Consider the following 16,049-nt stretch of genomic DNA (forward strand, 5'->3'; position numbering starts at 1 on the left):
GGCAATACCTATTCAAACCACCACAGGTGGCTATCATTGTGATGAGTTAAGGGTAAGCTGATGAATTCTCAAAGAGTCCAGAGATGTGATATAATAAATATAATAATCAACACTGGAGAGAAGGTTCTAGAAGCAGGACCAATAAGTTGAAGATCCAGAGTGGGAGCTGGCCAGGGGGGCGGGGGTCCTGCAAGAGAACTCACAGCTGCCCATTCCTCTGTCACAGGAGCTACAAGGTCCGATTCAACAGCGTCTCCTCCTATTCTGACTCCCGTAAGTCATCAGGTGACGGACCGGACCTCAGAGACAACTTTGAAAGTACTGGACCCCTGGCCAATGTGAGGTAAGCAAAGGCTCCAGGGACTGAAGTTGATAAAGGATCTTAGAGAGAGCGGCCATCTGCAAGGTGGTTCTTTGTTCTGGAGAATTCTGAGGTGTTCTTCTCTTCCTCTGGGGCCTCTCCCTCTCTAACACACACTACCTGGTTCCCATATGTGAGGATGCTTGTGCTTAACAACCTCTGATGCTTCTTCCTCTAACTCCCTCCCAGAGCCTATCACTAAGGCCCACCCACTCACTGTCTGCACTGAAGGGCAGAAGTCTCCAGATGCAGCTTTTTCAAGTCGACACATTTTATACAGAGTGAACATCTCTGGAGAGACCTCCGCTATGGCAACTTAGTGTTTCTCAACCCTGGGTGTGCATTAGAATCACCCAGAATGACCCATGCATGGCTGTGCACATTTGTAGTCCCAGCACTTGAGAAGCTGAGGCAGAAAGATGGCAAGTTCAAGGCCAGCCTGGGCTACATTAGGAGATTCAAACAAAATAAAACCACCTGCATCCAGGGGGTTGGGGGGTTGTTTTCAATCTACCAGTGTGATGCCTAAGCCTGACATGAAGAGATTCTACAGTTGGTCTAGAACTGGGCCTGCTGTGGCCTTCTTTTCTTCTAAGCCCAGCCAACGGCCTCTACTATGAAGTCAGATTTGAAAACTACTCTGAGACTCCATCTTTCCTAAGCAGAGTCACATTCCATGAGACATTGTGGGGAGGATGTGTAACAAAGACAAGCACTGGGGGTTCAATGTATGTGCAGTTTAGTATTTGGAGAGGTAAAATAAGGATGTGGAGCCTTGTCCTGGATAACGGTCAAGATAAGGCCAATGCCCTGTTGATCTACCATCCAGACCTAGACATGGACTTCTCTCACCTTGACCAGATAGATGAGCCTTCTTTTTTCTTTATTTCTTTTTTTTAAGTATAGAATAGAGTTCTTTTAGGGCATGGGGAGGGGCATTAAGGGGGTAGCAGAGGCAGAGAAAGGCAGAGAGAAGGAGAGAGTAGAGAGGTGGAGGCCGGCCATGGCCACGTGAAGGAGGGGGAAGGGAAGGGGAGCAAGGGGGCAAGAGGCAGATGAGCCTTCTTTTTTTGTTGGTTTTTTTTTTGTTTGTTTGTTTGTTTTTCAAGACAGGGTTCCTCGGTATAGCCCTGACTGTCCTGGAACTCATTCTATAAACCAGGCTAGCCTTGAACTCAGAAATCCACCTGCCTCTGCCTCCCAAGTGCTGGGATTAAAGGCGTGCGCTGCAGATGAGCCTTCTTAATGACTCCTCAAAGCCAGACTCGGGGGGTACAGGACATAGAGCTCATAGACTGAAGAACTGTGTCTGTTTTTACAGTCTTTCCTGTTTTGTACGTGTATTCGACATGTGTGCGTATGTGTGTGTATGTATGTGTGTGTGCGTGTGTGTTTGTGTGTGTGTGTGATGTTGCATACAGGTACATGTAGAGATCAGAGGAAAGTCTCCTGGAAATGGAATTATATACAGTTGTGAGCAGCCATGTGGGTGTTGGGGGCCAAACCCAGGTCCTCTGGGAGAACAGCCAGTGTACCTACTGCTGAAGATCTCTCTAGCCCTATTCTGGCCTCTTCAGCTAATGTGTCTGTTAAGTCCTGTTACTTGCCCATCTGCTCCTAATTTTCTCACATCCCTTCACCAGCATCATTTACTTGTTCTTCTCATCATTTACTTCCCATCATCTGTGCTCTCTGCACTCTCACTTCTCTGGTTCCAGTCTGTATTAAGTGATCTCCTTCTCTTTTATATACTGCTCACTTCAATTCATTTCCTAACCAGCACAGCAAAGCTCCTTCAAAGACTGGGGTGTTTATAAAGCCAGGCAGGAGGCTGGGACCTTCACATGTGGGACCACCTTTTCTACCTCATTTGAAACAGGGTCTCTTTTCATGTCTGCATATGCCAACCTGGCTGACACACTGAGCTTCCTGTTTCTACCTCTTTTCTGGCTACAGGAATTCTGGGATTATGGGCACATACTACCAGAGTGATGTGGGTTCTAGAAATCCGAAGTCTGGTCCTTATGAACACTTTGCCCACTGACTGGGCTGTCTCCCTAACCCAACACTGTATCTTTAAAACAGCTATAGGCTGGCATTGAAATTGAATAGAAAGCAGGAAAACATCTTGTCTCTCTCCACATCCCCACACACAGCCTTTCCTAACACCAGCATCCCATGCCAATGGACATGGCCACATCTTTATCAGCCAAAGCCTATGGTCTGCATCAGGTCTTGCTTATAATGTGGAACAGCTCTTAGATTTTGATATCAGAACATAATTTTAGTATTACCTTTATATCTTAGGCAAAATTCTATCCCTCTCCATCCTGATGACCCCCCCCCCCAAAAGCCTCCCTTCTTCCCATTGGTGGATTTGTATTTAAAGAATTTTACTCAGGAGCATGTTGAGGGCTCAATCACACAAGTTTGAGAACCTGAGTTCCACCCCTAACACCTAGGTGAGAAGCAGGCATGGAAGCAAGGCTGGCTGTATGCAGCTGTAACCAAGAGACGGGAGGGATGTTCAAGTCCCAGTGAGCAGTCCTGCCCCTCCCTCCCCAATGCTGTTTGGAGACACAACACTTAAAGTTGACATCTGTCCTCCATACGCAGAAGCACACAAACCAAAAATAATTGTACTTCATTATTATGGTGATATTTTGATTTCAGCCATTAAAAATATGCAGGCATTTGATTTTTTCCTGTCTAAACACCACCACCCCCCAACCGCCCCACCCCCTCCACAAGGCACCTTCAACTTTGAAATCTTATGTATCTTTGCTGTCTGGCCCTGCAGATGAGAACTTAGTCACCTGTTGGTTTCGAGGTTTAAAATAGAAACTTTGTACTCAAAAGTAGCAACTGTCATGGAAACACGATTCTCCCAGTGACTGTGGCGTGGGCCCCTCAGTCCATCCAGAAGTGTGGTCATGAGTCAGCCACCTGATCCAAGGCTGGTAAGCACAGGAGTCACATGTCTGAGGGAGATGCTATATTCAAAGGTCTACAGCGGTCTATTAGAATTCTTTCTGTCATCCTTAAAACAAATTGATTTGTCCCAAACTGAGACAGTCTCATCCCACTGAGATTCTTTTCTGTCGGGGATCTAACGAATAGAGGAGCATCCATCCAACAGCCCATGTTTCCTGCTCGCTGTCCTCCTCACCCTCCCTCCTCAGAAACCACTAGAGCTTTCTCTGGAAGCAGCAATCGCTATTAGAGACCAAGAGAAAGGGCCTTAAGAGCCCTTCTTGCAGCTGAAGTCATCCTTTCATGCAAAAGTGTGTTTTCATAGTTCTGAAAGCTTGGTGTTCAGCAAGAGGTGGGTTCCTGCTGGCTTCTCGTACTAACTTGTCAGTGACTTCCTTCCTGTTGGAGAAAAGGGGCAGAGGAGGAGAGGAAATTGACTCTATAGGACTCTTACTAACCTTGATCACTTCCTTAAAACTCCTGTTTCAACATACAGTCCCATAAGGGGTTCAAGACTCACATGAATTTCACAGTAACACTAATCAGCCCATGTTACCAGACCCAACCCCCACCCACCTCCCACACTCCGCATCCCCCATCACAGACCTTCTCTTGTCTCCTGGACAGGTTCTCAGTCTTCGGCCTGGGCTCTCGGGCATACCCCCACTTCTGTGCCTTTGGGCATGCAGTGGATACCCTCCTGGAGGAGCTGGGAGGGGAGAGAATTCTGAAGATGAGAGAAGGGGATGAGCTCTGTGGGCAAGAAGAAGCTTTCAGGACCTGGGCCAAGAAAGTCTTCAAGGTATGGGACCCACTATACCCCAGACAGTACCAAGATGTCCATGGGAGAGTGGGAGGCTCTGTGGTGAGATGGCTCAATGGCTGCTTGGCCAGCATGGGAAAGGAAGGGAGGTGAGGGGAAGGGAGAAAAAAAGGGAAAGAAGAAAGGAGGGAGGACTATAGAAGACTATAAGGAAAATGAAGGAGAGGGGGGTGAGCAGGGAGGACGGGCTTTCCCCAGTACACACAGCCAGGACCGAGCTTCAGTGAACCTGAGTGACCTCAACTCACACATTTTCCACTCAGAATCCTGGGGGCACTGAACACCAGCCCTGTGGCTTTTACTCTCTGTCCTGTTCACTGCCCTGGACTCTGTCTTCATTGGCAGCCCCAGGAGGAAAGGTCCCGCCAGCTTCTGTCATTGAGCTTGTACAAAAGGCTAAAGGGGACCCTTAGGGCCAAGGCTCTATGGGTTACAAGGGGGAGCCATGTCTGTAAACCTGTCCTTGGACTTCCACCCAGACATAGAGAACCGGGATGGTTGCGGGTTCATTCACCTCTGAGAGAGCTGTCTCTCCTCAGCTCATCAGCCAGCCTTGACAGAGCATCCCAGAGGTTAGAACCCTGAAAAGCCTAAAGCCGTGGTTTTTAACCTTCCTAATGCTGCGACCCTTTAATACAGTTCCTCAGGTCATGGTGACCCCCAACTGTAAAATTATTTCATTGCTACTAAATAACCGTGATTTTGCTGCTGAGTCCTAAGCACCTGATTTGTGGACCCCGGCCCCCACACAGGTTGAGAACCATTGCTCCTGGTCTCCCATCCCATCCCCAACCTGAGCTGTCACTCATTTCTGCGTCTGTAGACTTTCCTTCTTGTTCATTTCCTAGGGGTGAAATCCAATACCAGGTGATGTTTCACAGCAGGCTTCTTCCCCTTATTCTAAAGTTTTTAAGGTTCATCCGCATGGGTCACCACCTTACCCCTTTTTGTGGTCAAATAATATTCCCAGTACAATATTTTGCTTTTCTGTTTTTCTGGTGATGAACATGGCCTGGCAACTGTTTGTAAATCAGCACACAGCCAAATAATAATAAAACCTATGTTTGAAAACTCTAAATTTCACTGAAAAGTAGTCCCATGGTTGTTTATGTCTCCGTCTCCATTATTGGAGAGGCTGAGGAGAGTCCAAATGTTAAAGACCTTTCTGAACCTGTCTCAGAAAATGTTTACTAATGGCTCTGAGCAGTAGCTCTTAGGATTCTTGTTTGCTGATAAAGGAGCTTTGACCAAAAAAGAAACAAAAAAAAAAAAAAAACAGGTGAAAAATGTGTATCCAGACAGTTTGTACTAGCTTTATATAATTGTTTTAAACCTTTTGAAGAAGATGAAAGAAGTTCTATGGTATTTACTTTGCTTTTTAATGTTAAGCCTCTGGGCACGTGGGATTTAGTAATCAATGTCATCCTGGATGTGTCTTCAGTAGAAGTAAGGCCCTCAAGTCACTACTCAAAATGTAGGGTGACAGATGGGTGGGGTAGACAGGTGGGTGGGGGTAGATGAATGGATGTATGAATAAGTAGGTGGGTGGAAGATTAGGTGGAGGTGGGCAAATAGATGAATAAGGAGAAAGGTAAATGGCTGGAGGTGGATGGATGGATGGATGGATGGATAGATGGTAGATAGATAATGGATGGATAAATAGATGGTAGATGGACAATGGATGGGTAGATGGTGGATAGATGGATGATGGATGAGTTGATGGATATATAGATGGATGGAAGGAAAAAGGGGTTGGTAGGTAGATGGACAGATAGCTAGGTAGATGAAAGAGTGGGTAGGTCAATGAATGAGTGAATGGGCTGGTGGGTGGATGGTGGAAGGAAGAATGGGCATCTGGATTAATGGGTGGAGAAAGAGAGGAGGGAATGAGAAGAGGAGAGAGAAAGAGAGGGAGGGAGGGAGGGAGACTTCTGTGCCATGACTTGGAGCTCCTGGGGAGAACTACCTAGGATAACTGATATAACATCTAGGATAACTCTCTGTGGACCACAGGCAGCCTGTGATGTGTTCTGCGTGGGCGATGATGTCAACATTGAGAAGGCGAACAACTCCCTCATTAGCAATGACCGCAGCTGGAAAAGGAACAAATTCCGCCTCACGTATGTGGCAGAAGCTCCAGAGCTGACTCAAGGTACCTGACACGTTCTTTGGGACACTATTGTAACCTTGGGGAGGGTGGGGCTGGAGAGCTCCCCTCGGGGGTGGGGGTGGGGACGGTGGCTGTGTCATTCTGGTCCCCCTTTAAGAGATGCAAGGCCACGCTTCCATCCCCACATGTGGGGTCTGTGCAGCCGGGAGCCCCTCTGCATCCTCAACTTTGGCATTTGGTTCAGTGTCTATAACCACCTCACAGAGTCCCACCAATGTCTGCCCCCTTCTGTCATCCCTTATACTCCAGAGGAAGCCCTGTAGAGGGGTCTGGTGAGTGGCTCAGTTGGCAAAGTAAAGGCTTTGCAGACACTAAGTTCAATTCCCCAGGACCCATGAAAGAGCCAGCCATGGTTGGCACAGACTTGTAACCCCAACACTGGGGATGAAAAGGCAAGAGAATCTTGGGGCTTACTCACCTGCCAAGCTAGCCTAGCTGGCCGGCTCCAGGCCAGTGAGAGACCCTGTCTCAAAAGATCGGCTCACACACAACACCTAAACAATGACAGCCCCAGTTATTCTCTGGCTAATACACACCTACACACATGCCCCTGTGTACATACTATTACACATATACACATATGTGCACACACATACCCAAAGCAGAGAAGGCTTTGTGGACCGTTATTTAAACCCCCACCTTCATAGCAACCATTATTTCTCTCCCCACAGGTCTTTCTAATGTTCATAAAAAGCGAGTCTCGGCCGCTCGACTCCTCAGCCGCCAAAACCTGCAAAGCCCTAAGTCCAGGTAGGAATACCTGGATGCTCTCAGCAACAATCCCCTCTGCTCCCAACTGCCACCCGTAGTCAGGAAGGAGAACTCAGACCCCAGAGACCGCTGCAAGCTGATGCAGTCTCCTCCCACCAGGTCCTGGGATTCCTACCTTCCTTTCCCTGTGCTCCCAAGCAGAGACAGGGACAAAGGAGAGGTAGACAAAGAAAATGGGCTTCAGGGTGATCTAGCACAGGGTCACTTGTGAAATAAGCAAATGTTCTCTTTGGGCAGCATCTCCATCAGAAAGTGCTTAGCCCAAGTATTTTCTTTTCTTTTTTTTTTTAAGATGTATTTATTTATTTAATGTATGTGAGTACATTGCTCTCTTCAGACACACCCAAAGAAGGCATCAGATCCCATTACAGATGGTTGTGAGCCATCATGTGGTTGCTGGGAATTGAACTCAGGACCTCTAGAAGAGGAGTCAGTGCTCTTAACTGCTGAGCCATCTCTCCGCCCTATCCAAGTAATTTCTTACTGTGGGTTATTTTTGTGTAGGACAATGGATCTCAAACTGTGGGATGGGACTCCTTTTGGCTGGGAGTGGGTTATCAAATGACCCTTTCACAGGAGTCACTTTGGACCATTGAAAACACAGATATGTTCATTACAATTCATAATGGTAGCAATTTTTCAGTTACAAGGTAGCAACAAACATATTTCTGGTTGGGGGTCATGACAACATGAGGAACTATATTTCAGGGTCTCAGCGCTAGGAAGGTTTGAGAACCACTCACTGCTCTAGGGTCTGCAAAAGCAGCTGCCTGCCCTGCAGAGCAGCTCAAAGCCAATGTGCTATAAGACATTGCATGCACACATTACAACATGCTTAGGGAGGTTGGAGGACAGCCTTTGGGTGGCCATCTTCACCTCCCACCTTGTTTAGGACAGGGTCTCTTCACAGCTGCATAAGTCAGAAAGATCTGGCCCCTGGAGCTTTTGTAGACCCTCCTGTCTCTTCCTACAGGGATGCTAGGTTTTCAGATACATGTGCTCTGCATTTATTTGGTTTTGTCATTGTTGTGTGTGTGTGTGTGTGTGTGTGTGTGTGTGTGTGTGTGTGTGAGACCTGCTAAGTGCAATGCTTGCCAAGGCCAGAAGACTGTCAGATCCCTGCAAACTGGAGTTAAAGGTGATTGTGAGCCACCATGGGAGTGCTGGGAACTAAACCTGGATCCTCTCTGATGGCCACCAGTGCCATCTTTCTAGTCTTTTATGTGGCTTGTAGAAATCTGAACTCTTAGGCTTGTACAGTAAATGCTTTTACCCACTGAGCCATCTCCCCAGCCCTCGAAATTATCTTACTACCCAACATAGCCAAATGTCTTAACAGCTATTGTAGCCAAACACCTTGCTAGCCGATATAAAGTATGTTGCACTTGGAGTTGTGGCTTTTATTTATTTATTTATTTATTTTATGTGTATGAGTACACTGTAGCTGTACCGATGGCCATGAGCTATCATGTGTGTGGCTGCTGGGAATTGAACTCAGGATCTCTGCTGACCCGCTTGCTCTGATGTAATTCACTGTAGCTGAATTCAGACGCACCAGAAGAGGGCGTCAGATCTCATTACGGGTGGTTGTGAGCTCCCATGTGGTTGCTGGGATCCAAACTCAGGACCTTCGGAAGAGCAGTCAGTGCTCTTACCCTCTGAGCCAGCCTGGAGTTGTGGCTTTTGTTTTATGTGATGCTGGGTCTTGAGCCTGAGGTCTTGCGCACAGTAATCAAGTTCTGGACCACTGAACTATATTTTAAGTCTTAGCCCTTGCCATAAAACCCAGTTAGCCCTATTCAGTGGCATCCAAAACAAATTCACTTCTTCCTAATGAGAGGCTTGAATGGCCAAGGACGCTGGCCTTTGGGTCTCAGAGCCTCCAAGCTGCTCTGCTTAATATATGAATCCCTGAGCTTTGGGATTTAATCACAGGGTTCTTGCTGTCCACTGGAAACACCACTCTCAGACCCCACTAGCACCAGGAGAATTTACATGATCCCCACCCACATCCGTGCTGGCCCAGTTCCTGCCATCACCAGTCTAAACAGGACGAACTAATATCACCTGCCATGCAGGCACTGTATAAGTAATTTTTCAAGTCTCTGCACTCAGTCCCTCTCAGGGATTTTTTCCGTTGTTGTTGTTGTTGTTACAACCAAGTAGATCTTTCAAATTCTTTTTCGCAGACTGAGGCACTGACCCCAGCTCTTTTTTTTTTTAAAGATTTATTCATTTTATGTATATGGGTACACTATAGCTGAACAGATGGTTGTGAGCCTTCATGTGCTTATGGGGAATTGAATTTTTAGGACCTCTGCTCACTCCTGAGGTCTTCGGTTAGCCCCTCTTGCTCTGGTCAACCCCGCTCATTCAGGCCCAAAGATTTATTTATTATTATACATAAGTACACTGTAGCTGTTTTCAGATGTGCAAGAAGAGGATGTTAGATCTCATTACAGATGGTTATGAGCCACCATGTAGCTGCTGGGATTTGAACTCAGGACCTTCGGAAGAGCAGTCAGCACTCTTACCCACTGAGCCATCTCTCCAGCCAGACCTCAGCTCTTTCACACACAAACTGTGTGGCTTTGGAAAAGTCACTGGGTAGACGGTGGAAAACTGGCGAGAGATGGCTCAGTGGTTAAAAGCACTGGCTGCTCTTACAGAAGACTCTGGTTCAGTTCCCAGCATCCATGTGACTGCCTGCAACTGTACTCCATTTCTAAGAGATTTGGCTTCCCCTTCTGGCCTCCTTGGGCAGCAGTGAGCATGTATGCATTTGAAACATTCATAGACAAAATAAAAATAAGTGGTTTTCTTAAAATACTGGCAGCAAGCTCGCCCGCTCATATGTAGTATATTCTGTCTTCCATGCACCGAGCCGAGCCCTCTGGGGAGTTTCTCACCCATGCCAGCCCAGGAAGCAAAGGCCACAATTTATTATAACACACGTTATATTGTATTATAACATATATTATAACATATCTCACATGTTAGATATGAGAAGTGACTCTGAGAAAATGCCAGCCACTTTTCCAAGGTCACGCTGACCTGGTTATTTGACTGCCATACCAAATGACTCCCAGATGGCCGCCATCACATTTGCCAGGCTGCTGTGACCATTGCAAATGAGCCTCCTGAAGATGCTGGCACAGTACAGGATCCAGTCACACTCCTTGTTCCTCCCAGCTTTCTCATGTCACCTGCAAATTTGGCATGCATGCTTCCTGTATGCCCTTGCAAGCCTTTGATTAAAGAGGTCAATAGGACAGAGCCCCGAGCCTCTTGAACTGTCTCTCAAAGACTCAGGCATTAACGGCATATATTAGGTGTCTAATATCTTTGAACAATCAGTTAAATGTAGCATTAGGTGCATAGGGACATCTGATAGAGAGGGACTGTTAGAAAAGAGGTTTTAAGCTTACTAAGGAGCCATGGTTGCTGAAAAGCCAGTGTGTGGGGAGTCCCCCCTGGAGCATGGTTCTTAGGCAGCAAGGAAACTGGCAAATGGCCTTCGAATCTGTCCCCATCCACTGCCAGGAGGGACCTGACTCTGGCAATGCGTTATTAACAAAAGAATATTCCAACCAATGTTAGGAGCTGGAGTTGAGTTAAAACAGTTGTGAATTAGCAGAGAAAGGAACAAAGTGTGCCTATCTCTTTAAAATAATGTCACTTTGCAGCCTGAAGCAATAGCCCAGTGGTGAAGAGTCCTGGCTGTTCTTCTAAAAGACTTGAGTTTGACACCCAGCACCCATATAGTGGCTCACAACTGCATATAATTCCAGTTCCAGGGGATCTGGTGCCCTCTTATGGCCTATGTGGGCCCAGGCAAGCATGTGGCACACAAATGTACATGGAGACAAAACAGCCATCCACATACACATAAAATAAAAATAACTAAATATGGTTTGTTTGTTTGTTTGTTTGTTTTGTTTTGTTTTTTGGGTTTTTTGTTTGTTTGTTTGTTTTGTTTTTCAAGACAGGGTTTCTCTGTGTAGCCCTGGCTGTCCTGGAACTCACTCTGTAGACCACGCTGGCCTCGAACTCAGAAATCCACCTGCCTCTGCCTCCTAAGTGCTGGGATTAAAGGCATGCGCCACCACTGCCCAGCTAATTATGGTTTTTTAAGATTAATGCTTTATAAGCCAGGCAGTGGTGGTACATGCCTTTATTCCCAGCACTTGGGAGGCAGAGGCAGGCGGATTTCTGAGTTTGAGGCCAGCCTGGTCTACAGAGTGAGTTCCAGAACAGCCAGGGCTACACAGAGAAACCCTGTCTCAAAAAAACAAAAACAAAAACAAAGATAATGCTTTATAGAGTTTAATTTTTTGAGAGGAGAAGCATAACTTATCCACCTGCCAAGGCCAAAGGGATGGCTCTCTGGCCTAGGGAACCATAAACAAGATCTGGAAATGTGTATCCCCCTAGCAATCCTTACAAGCAAAGGGCCAAGAAGGAAGAAAAGGGCCTTTGCCGGGCGACCCGCACAGAGCGACCCCACTAGGCATCCTGCCCCGAAATGAATCTTGTGGTACAGGCAACAATAATTAGGAAAAGCAATGTGTACAAGTGGTGTGCTGGGGTGAGTGTGGGCAGGGTAGAGACAGAACATTCTAGAAGTCAGGAGGAGGAGAAAGGACGAAAGACTGAGATTTCTCGCTAAAGAGAGTGGACTTCAGAGAAGAACAAGGATGCCTAGGGAGGGAAGAGCTAACTCGTGGGCACCAAGAGAATTTTCAGTGGACAGAGAGTATCCCAATAGAGAGATCTTTATGTCTTCATGGGGTACACATATGTATACCTATGTGTGCCCGTGTACATGTGTGTGCATGTGTGTTCATATGTGTTCATATGTATATGTGTACATGCTTGTATCTGTGTGCATGTGTAAGTGTACAGGTGTGCATGTGTGCACATGTGTGTCTGTATGTGCATGTGTGTACATATGTGTATAGAGACCCAAGGTGATAGATAGAATGCCCCTCAGTCATTCTCAGCCTTATTTTTGGAATGTTCTCTCACTGAACTTGAAGAGCATTGATTCAACTAAACTGCTGATTGGTGAGCCCCAGGCATTCTTCTCTCCAGCTGTAGGATTATAGATGCATACTACCTCCTGCAGCTTTTCACTTCCAAGGGGAAATTTGAACTCAGGCCCTCTGCTTTCATGGCAAGCACATGAAATCAATGTACAAATACTCCAATGTATCTCCCCAGCCTAAGAATCCCTGTTTTGTTTTTTCTGTATAAAGCAGCCCCAAAAAATCTTTTAAAAATGTTAGTTGAAGCAGATGAGCTCTCAGCTTCGTAGCCTGCAGTGGTTTCTACAGACCAAAGGGGATTCTCTGAAATCTTTGCTGGACCAGTCATAAAGAGGTCCCTGGGGTCACAGAGGTCACAGAGAGATTCCTGGGATCATATAGGTCATAGAGAGATTCCTGGGGTCACACAAGTCATGGAGAAGTCCCTGAGGTCACACAAGTCATGGAAAGGTCCCTGGGGTCACACAGGTCAGAGAGAGATTCTTCGGGTCACACAGGTCATGGAGATGTCCCTGAGGTCACACAGGTCAGGGAGAGGTCCCTGGGGTCACACAGGTCATGGAGAGATTCCTGGGGTCCCACAGATCATAGATTCCTGGGGTCACACAGATCATAAAGAGATTCCTGGGGTCACACAGGTCATGGAGAGATTCCTGGGGTCACACAGGTCATAGAGAGATTCCTGAGGTCACACAGGTCATAGAGAGATTCCTGGGGTCACACAAGTCATGGAGAAGTCCCTGGGGTCACACAGGTCAGGGAGAGGTCCCTGGGATCCACCCATCACCTCTCTCAAACTACATGGTCAGGCACGGTGGCACATACCTTTAATTTTAGTACCTCAGAATGCTGAGTCAAGAGGACTGAGTTCCTGATCACCTTAGCATATATCATTCATTCAGAGTCAGCCTGGACTATACAGTGAGTTTGAAGGGAATTTGGACAACATAGAAAGGCACTGCCATGTAAAAGACAAAGGGACAAAGAAAAACAGTGTTTCCCCTTTCCTACATGCTGTCCCTCCCTCTAGATCGCCCTGAGCGGGGCTGTTCGTGTACTAACTCCTCAGTATGATCAAACACCAGCCCACAGAGCGGCCACCCTCACCCACTGTTTCCCTCCTGCCACCCCCTGCCGCCGCACATCCACTCCCCTGACCTCTCTCAGACCTTCAAGTGACTCCTCAGTGAGAATAAGACATCCAGCCCTCCTCTCCCCTCCCTCTCCCCCCAGTGCCTAAAGCTCCATCTCTGTGTATCGGGGACCAGGCCTTGCTAAGGGTGGCTAGCTCATGGCTCTCATTATCCTTCTGGTAGAATAGAGCTATTAGATATTTAGAGTTTTCTATTTAACATGGGGCATTAGGCAATTCTTGTCTCACCTGTGAACCTATCTGAACCACTGTAGTTGTGTGTCTGTCTGTCTGTCTTTGAATGTGTGTGTGTATCTGAGTACATGTAAGTGACACTTCTGTATCTGAAAGAAATGAGCCAGACACAGGACAGACTGTGAGGAGAGAGGAATACAAGGCCTGACTAGTTACTGCTTCCAAAATGGCCCTTCTCCCCCACAGCTTCTCAATGGACCATATGGGTTGTGGTTCACACCTATAATCTTAGCACTTGGCACGCTGAGGCGAGAGTTCAAAGCCAGTCTGCACTACATAATGAGCTCTAGGCCAGCCTGAGCTCCGGTGTGAGGTCCTCTGTCTGGAAAGGGACAGGAGGAGGAAGTAAGTGAATGAATGAAGAAAGGGGGAAGAAAAAAATCTCTACCCCAAAGCTTAATGAACATAAAAAAATGCAGCTGAATTGAGGGTGATTGTAATTGGTGCTTGGGATGGTCCGTGAGACCCATGCCTAGCTAGTCACTTGAGAAGTCATCTCGTGCAAATTCCTGTCTGTCATGGCACCTGGACCCACCTTCCAGGCATGTGTTGGCCGTATCCTGTCCCCTTCTGTACTGCTGGATCACAAGCAAGAACACAGGGGCTTTGGGGAAGCCACCGAGAGTCAACCAGGTCAGCAGGTTCAGGTCCTTGGCCTTGCCATTGGCAACAAGTTCTGACACAGGGAAGAAAATGCAAATTGCCTTGAAAGCCTTTTGAGAACTTAACTGGGCTTGAGCAGCAGGCTCCTGACTTAGAGGCCTTGTGGCGCCCCCTGCTGGTTGGTGTCTTCTGCTAAACTCTTCTTGTCACTCCAGTGGTGTGTGATGTCTTTACTCCCAGGAACCAAAGGCTGATCAGAGCTAGAGAAACGCTGAAACTGACAAGCTCAGTACTCCCAGAAAGTACAAGACCCTCTTGGGAGAGGAAAGGGACAACCCAACCCTAGGAACACACAATAAAGCCTCCCAAGCTGTCCACCATGTCACAAACAGGGTGCCAGGCTTCAAGAAATGCTTCACGCTCTCCCCACCCCACTTACACACAGAGATTTGTGCCAGTTTAGCTATTTTTAATATCGGTGGCTATTCGTAGCACAAAGGGGCTCTTGGTTGTGCCAAAAACATCCCTAAATAGCAAGTGCTCTTGGTCTATTCAAGTGTGATTTACATGTGGAGAACACGAGCCTCTCCCTCCACTGAGACCAGTTGGCAAGGAAGAAAGAACAAGGTCTGGAGAACTATGGCATCCTGCAGCTCAGAGTGCAGACTCGCCCAAGTGCAGACACTCGCCCAGGTGCAGACTCGCCCAAGTGCAGGCTCACCGGGCACAGACTCACCCAAGCGCAGACTTGCCCAGGTGCAGACTCACCCAAGTGCAGGCTCACCCAAGTGCAGGCTTGCCCAGGTGCAAGCTCACCAGGTGCAGACTCACCCAAGTGCAGACTCGCCCCAGGTACAGGCTCACCTGGCGCAGACTCGCCCAGGTGCACGTTCACCTGGCGCAGACTCGTCCAGGTGCAAGTCACCTAGGTACAGACTTAATAGGTGCATACTCCCGCAGGTTCAGACTCACCTAGGTGCAAACTCTTCCAGGTGTAGACTCACTCAGGTGCAGGCTCACCCAGGTACAAACCTACTCAAGTGCAGACTCGACCAAATGCAGGCTCGCCTAAGAAGAGACTGGCCTGGTTGCAGACTAACCCATATAGCATTGCTAACCCATACCTAGATCTGTAGATATTTTGTCAAATGCAGTAGATCTGTCCTAAGACAATTTTATTCATTTTCTTCTTTTCATGTGCACACCTGTGCACATGTACAGGGTTCATGTATACATATATGTCTGCATGTACACAGAGGCACCAGGTTAATATTGGGACTCTGTTCACCATATTCTTCGAGGCAGAATCTCTCCATCAAACGCAGAGCTCTCCCTGAGACTCTTGCTAAGCAGTTTGCTCCAGAGGTCCCATATCCCCACTTTCTGAAGCTAAAAATCAATAACCACACCTACCTCATATTCAGTGGGTTTGGGACATGTGAATCTTGTACTCTTGTTTGCAAAGCAAGCACTTTAACCACTGAGCCATCTGCAGAAGAGGGGAGGAGCCCCTGGGCCTGGAGTTACAGATGGTTGTGAGCCAACCTGTAGGTGCTGAGAATTGAACCTGGTCCTCTGGAAGAACAGCCAACACTCTTAGCTGCTCTCCAGCCACAGCCTTAAGATTTCTTAATGGACCAAAATAATCACACTTTGCGTATCTTATTTGCTAGCTGTGACCTTTTTCATTCTTTGGTGAACCTAGAGGCTCCCGTGTGCTGGGTGATGTTAGGTCTCGAGTAGTCTGCACGTCTTCCCACCAGAAGTGAGAAAAATTATTTCTTTGGGCAGATGGAAACTGGTTTCACCTGTAGTCTAGATTGAGCTCATTTCTGAATATAAGGACTGCCTGGGACCTAGCAGGCAAGGGGCTGCCTGGGACCTAGCAGGCAAGGGGCTGCCTGGGACCTAGC

The 16,049-nt window shown here is 47.4% G+C and overlaps 1 protein-coding gene across 5 annotated transcripts in view; it reads left to right on the forward strand.

The window, feature by feature from the left end:
* The window catches only part of Nos1 (nitric oxide synthase 1), a 175,176-nt gene that overhangs the window by 136,959 nt on the left and 22,168 nt on the right, over nucleotides 1-16,049 (forward strand). For all 5 annotated transcript variants that reach the window (XM_031337634.1, XM_031337632.1, XM_031337635.1 and 2 more), the window contains 4 exons: nucleotides 227-343; nucleotides 3,962-4,136; nucleotides 6,171-6,309; nucleotides 6,999-7,077. In XM_031337634.1, coding sequence (XP_031193494.1) covers nucleotides 227-343; nucleotides 3,962-4,136; nucleotides 6,171-6,309; nucleotides 6,999-7,077 — 510 coding nt within the window. The remainder of the gene's footprint in view (nucleotides 1-226; nucleotides 344-3,961; nucleotides 4,137-6,170; nucleotides 6,310-6,998; nucleotides 7,078-16,049) is intronic.

The sequence above is a fragment of the Mastomys coucha genome, unplaced genomic scaffold (assembly GCF_008632895.1).
Source record: "Mastomys coucha isolate ucsf_1 unplaced genomic scaffold, UCSF_Mcou_1 pScaffold22, whole genome shotgun sequence".
Classification (NCBI taxonomy): domain Eukaryota; kingdom Metazoa; phylum Chordata; class Mammalia; order Rodentia; family Muridae; genus Mastomys; species Mastomys coucha.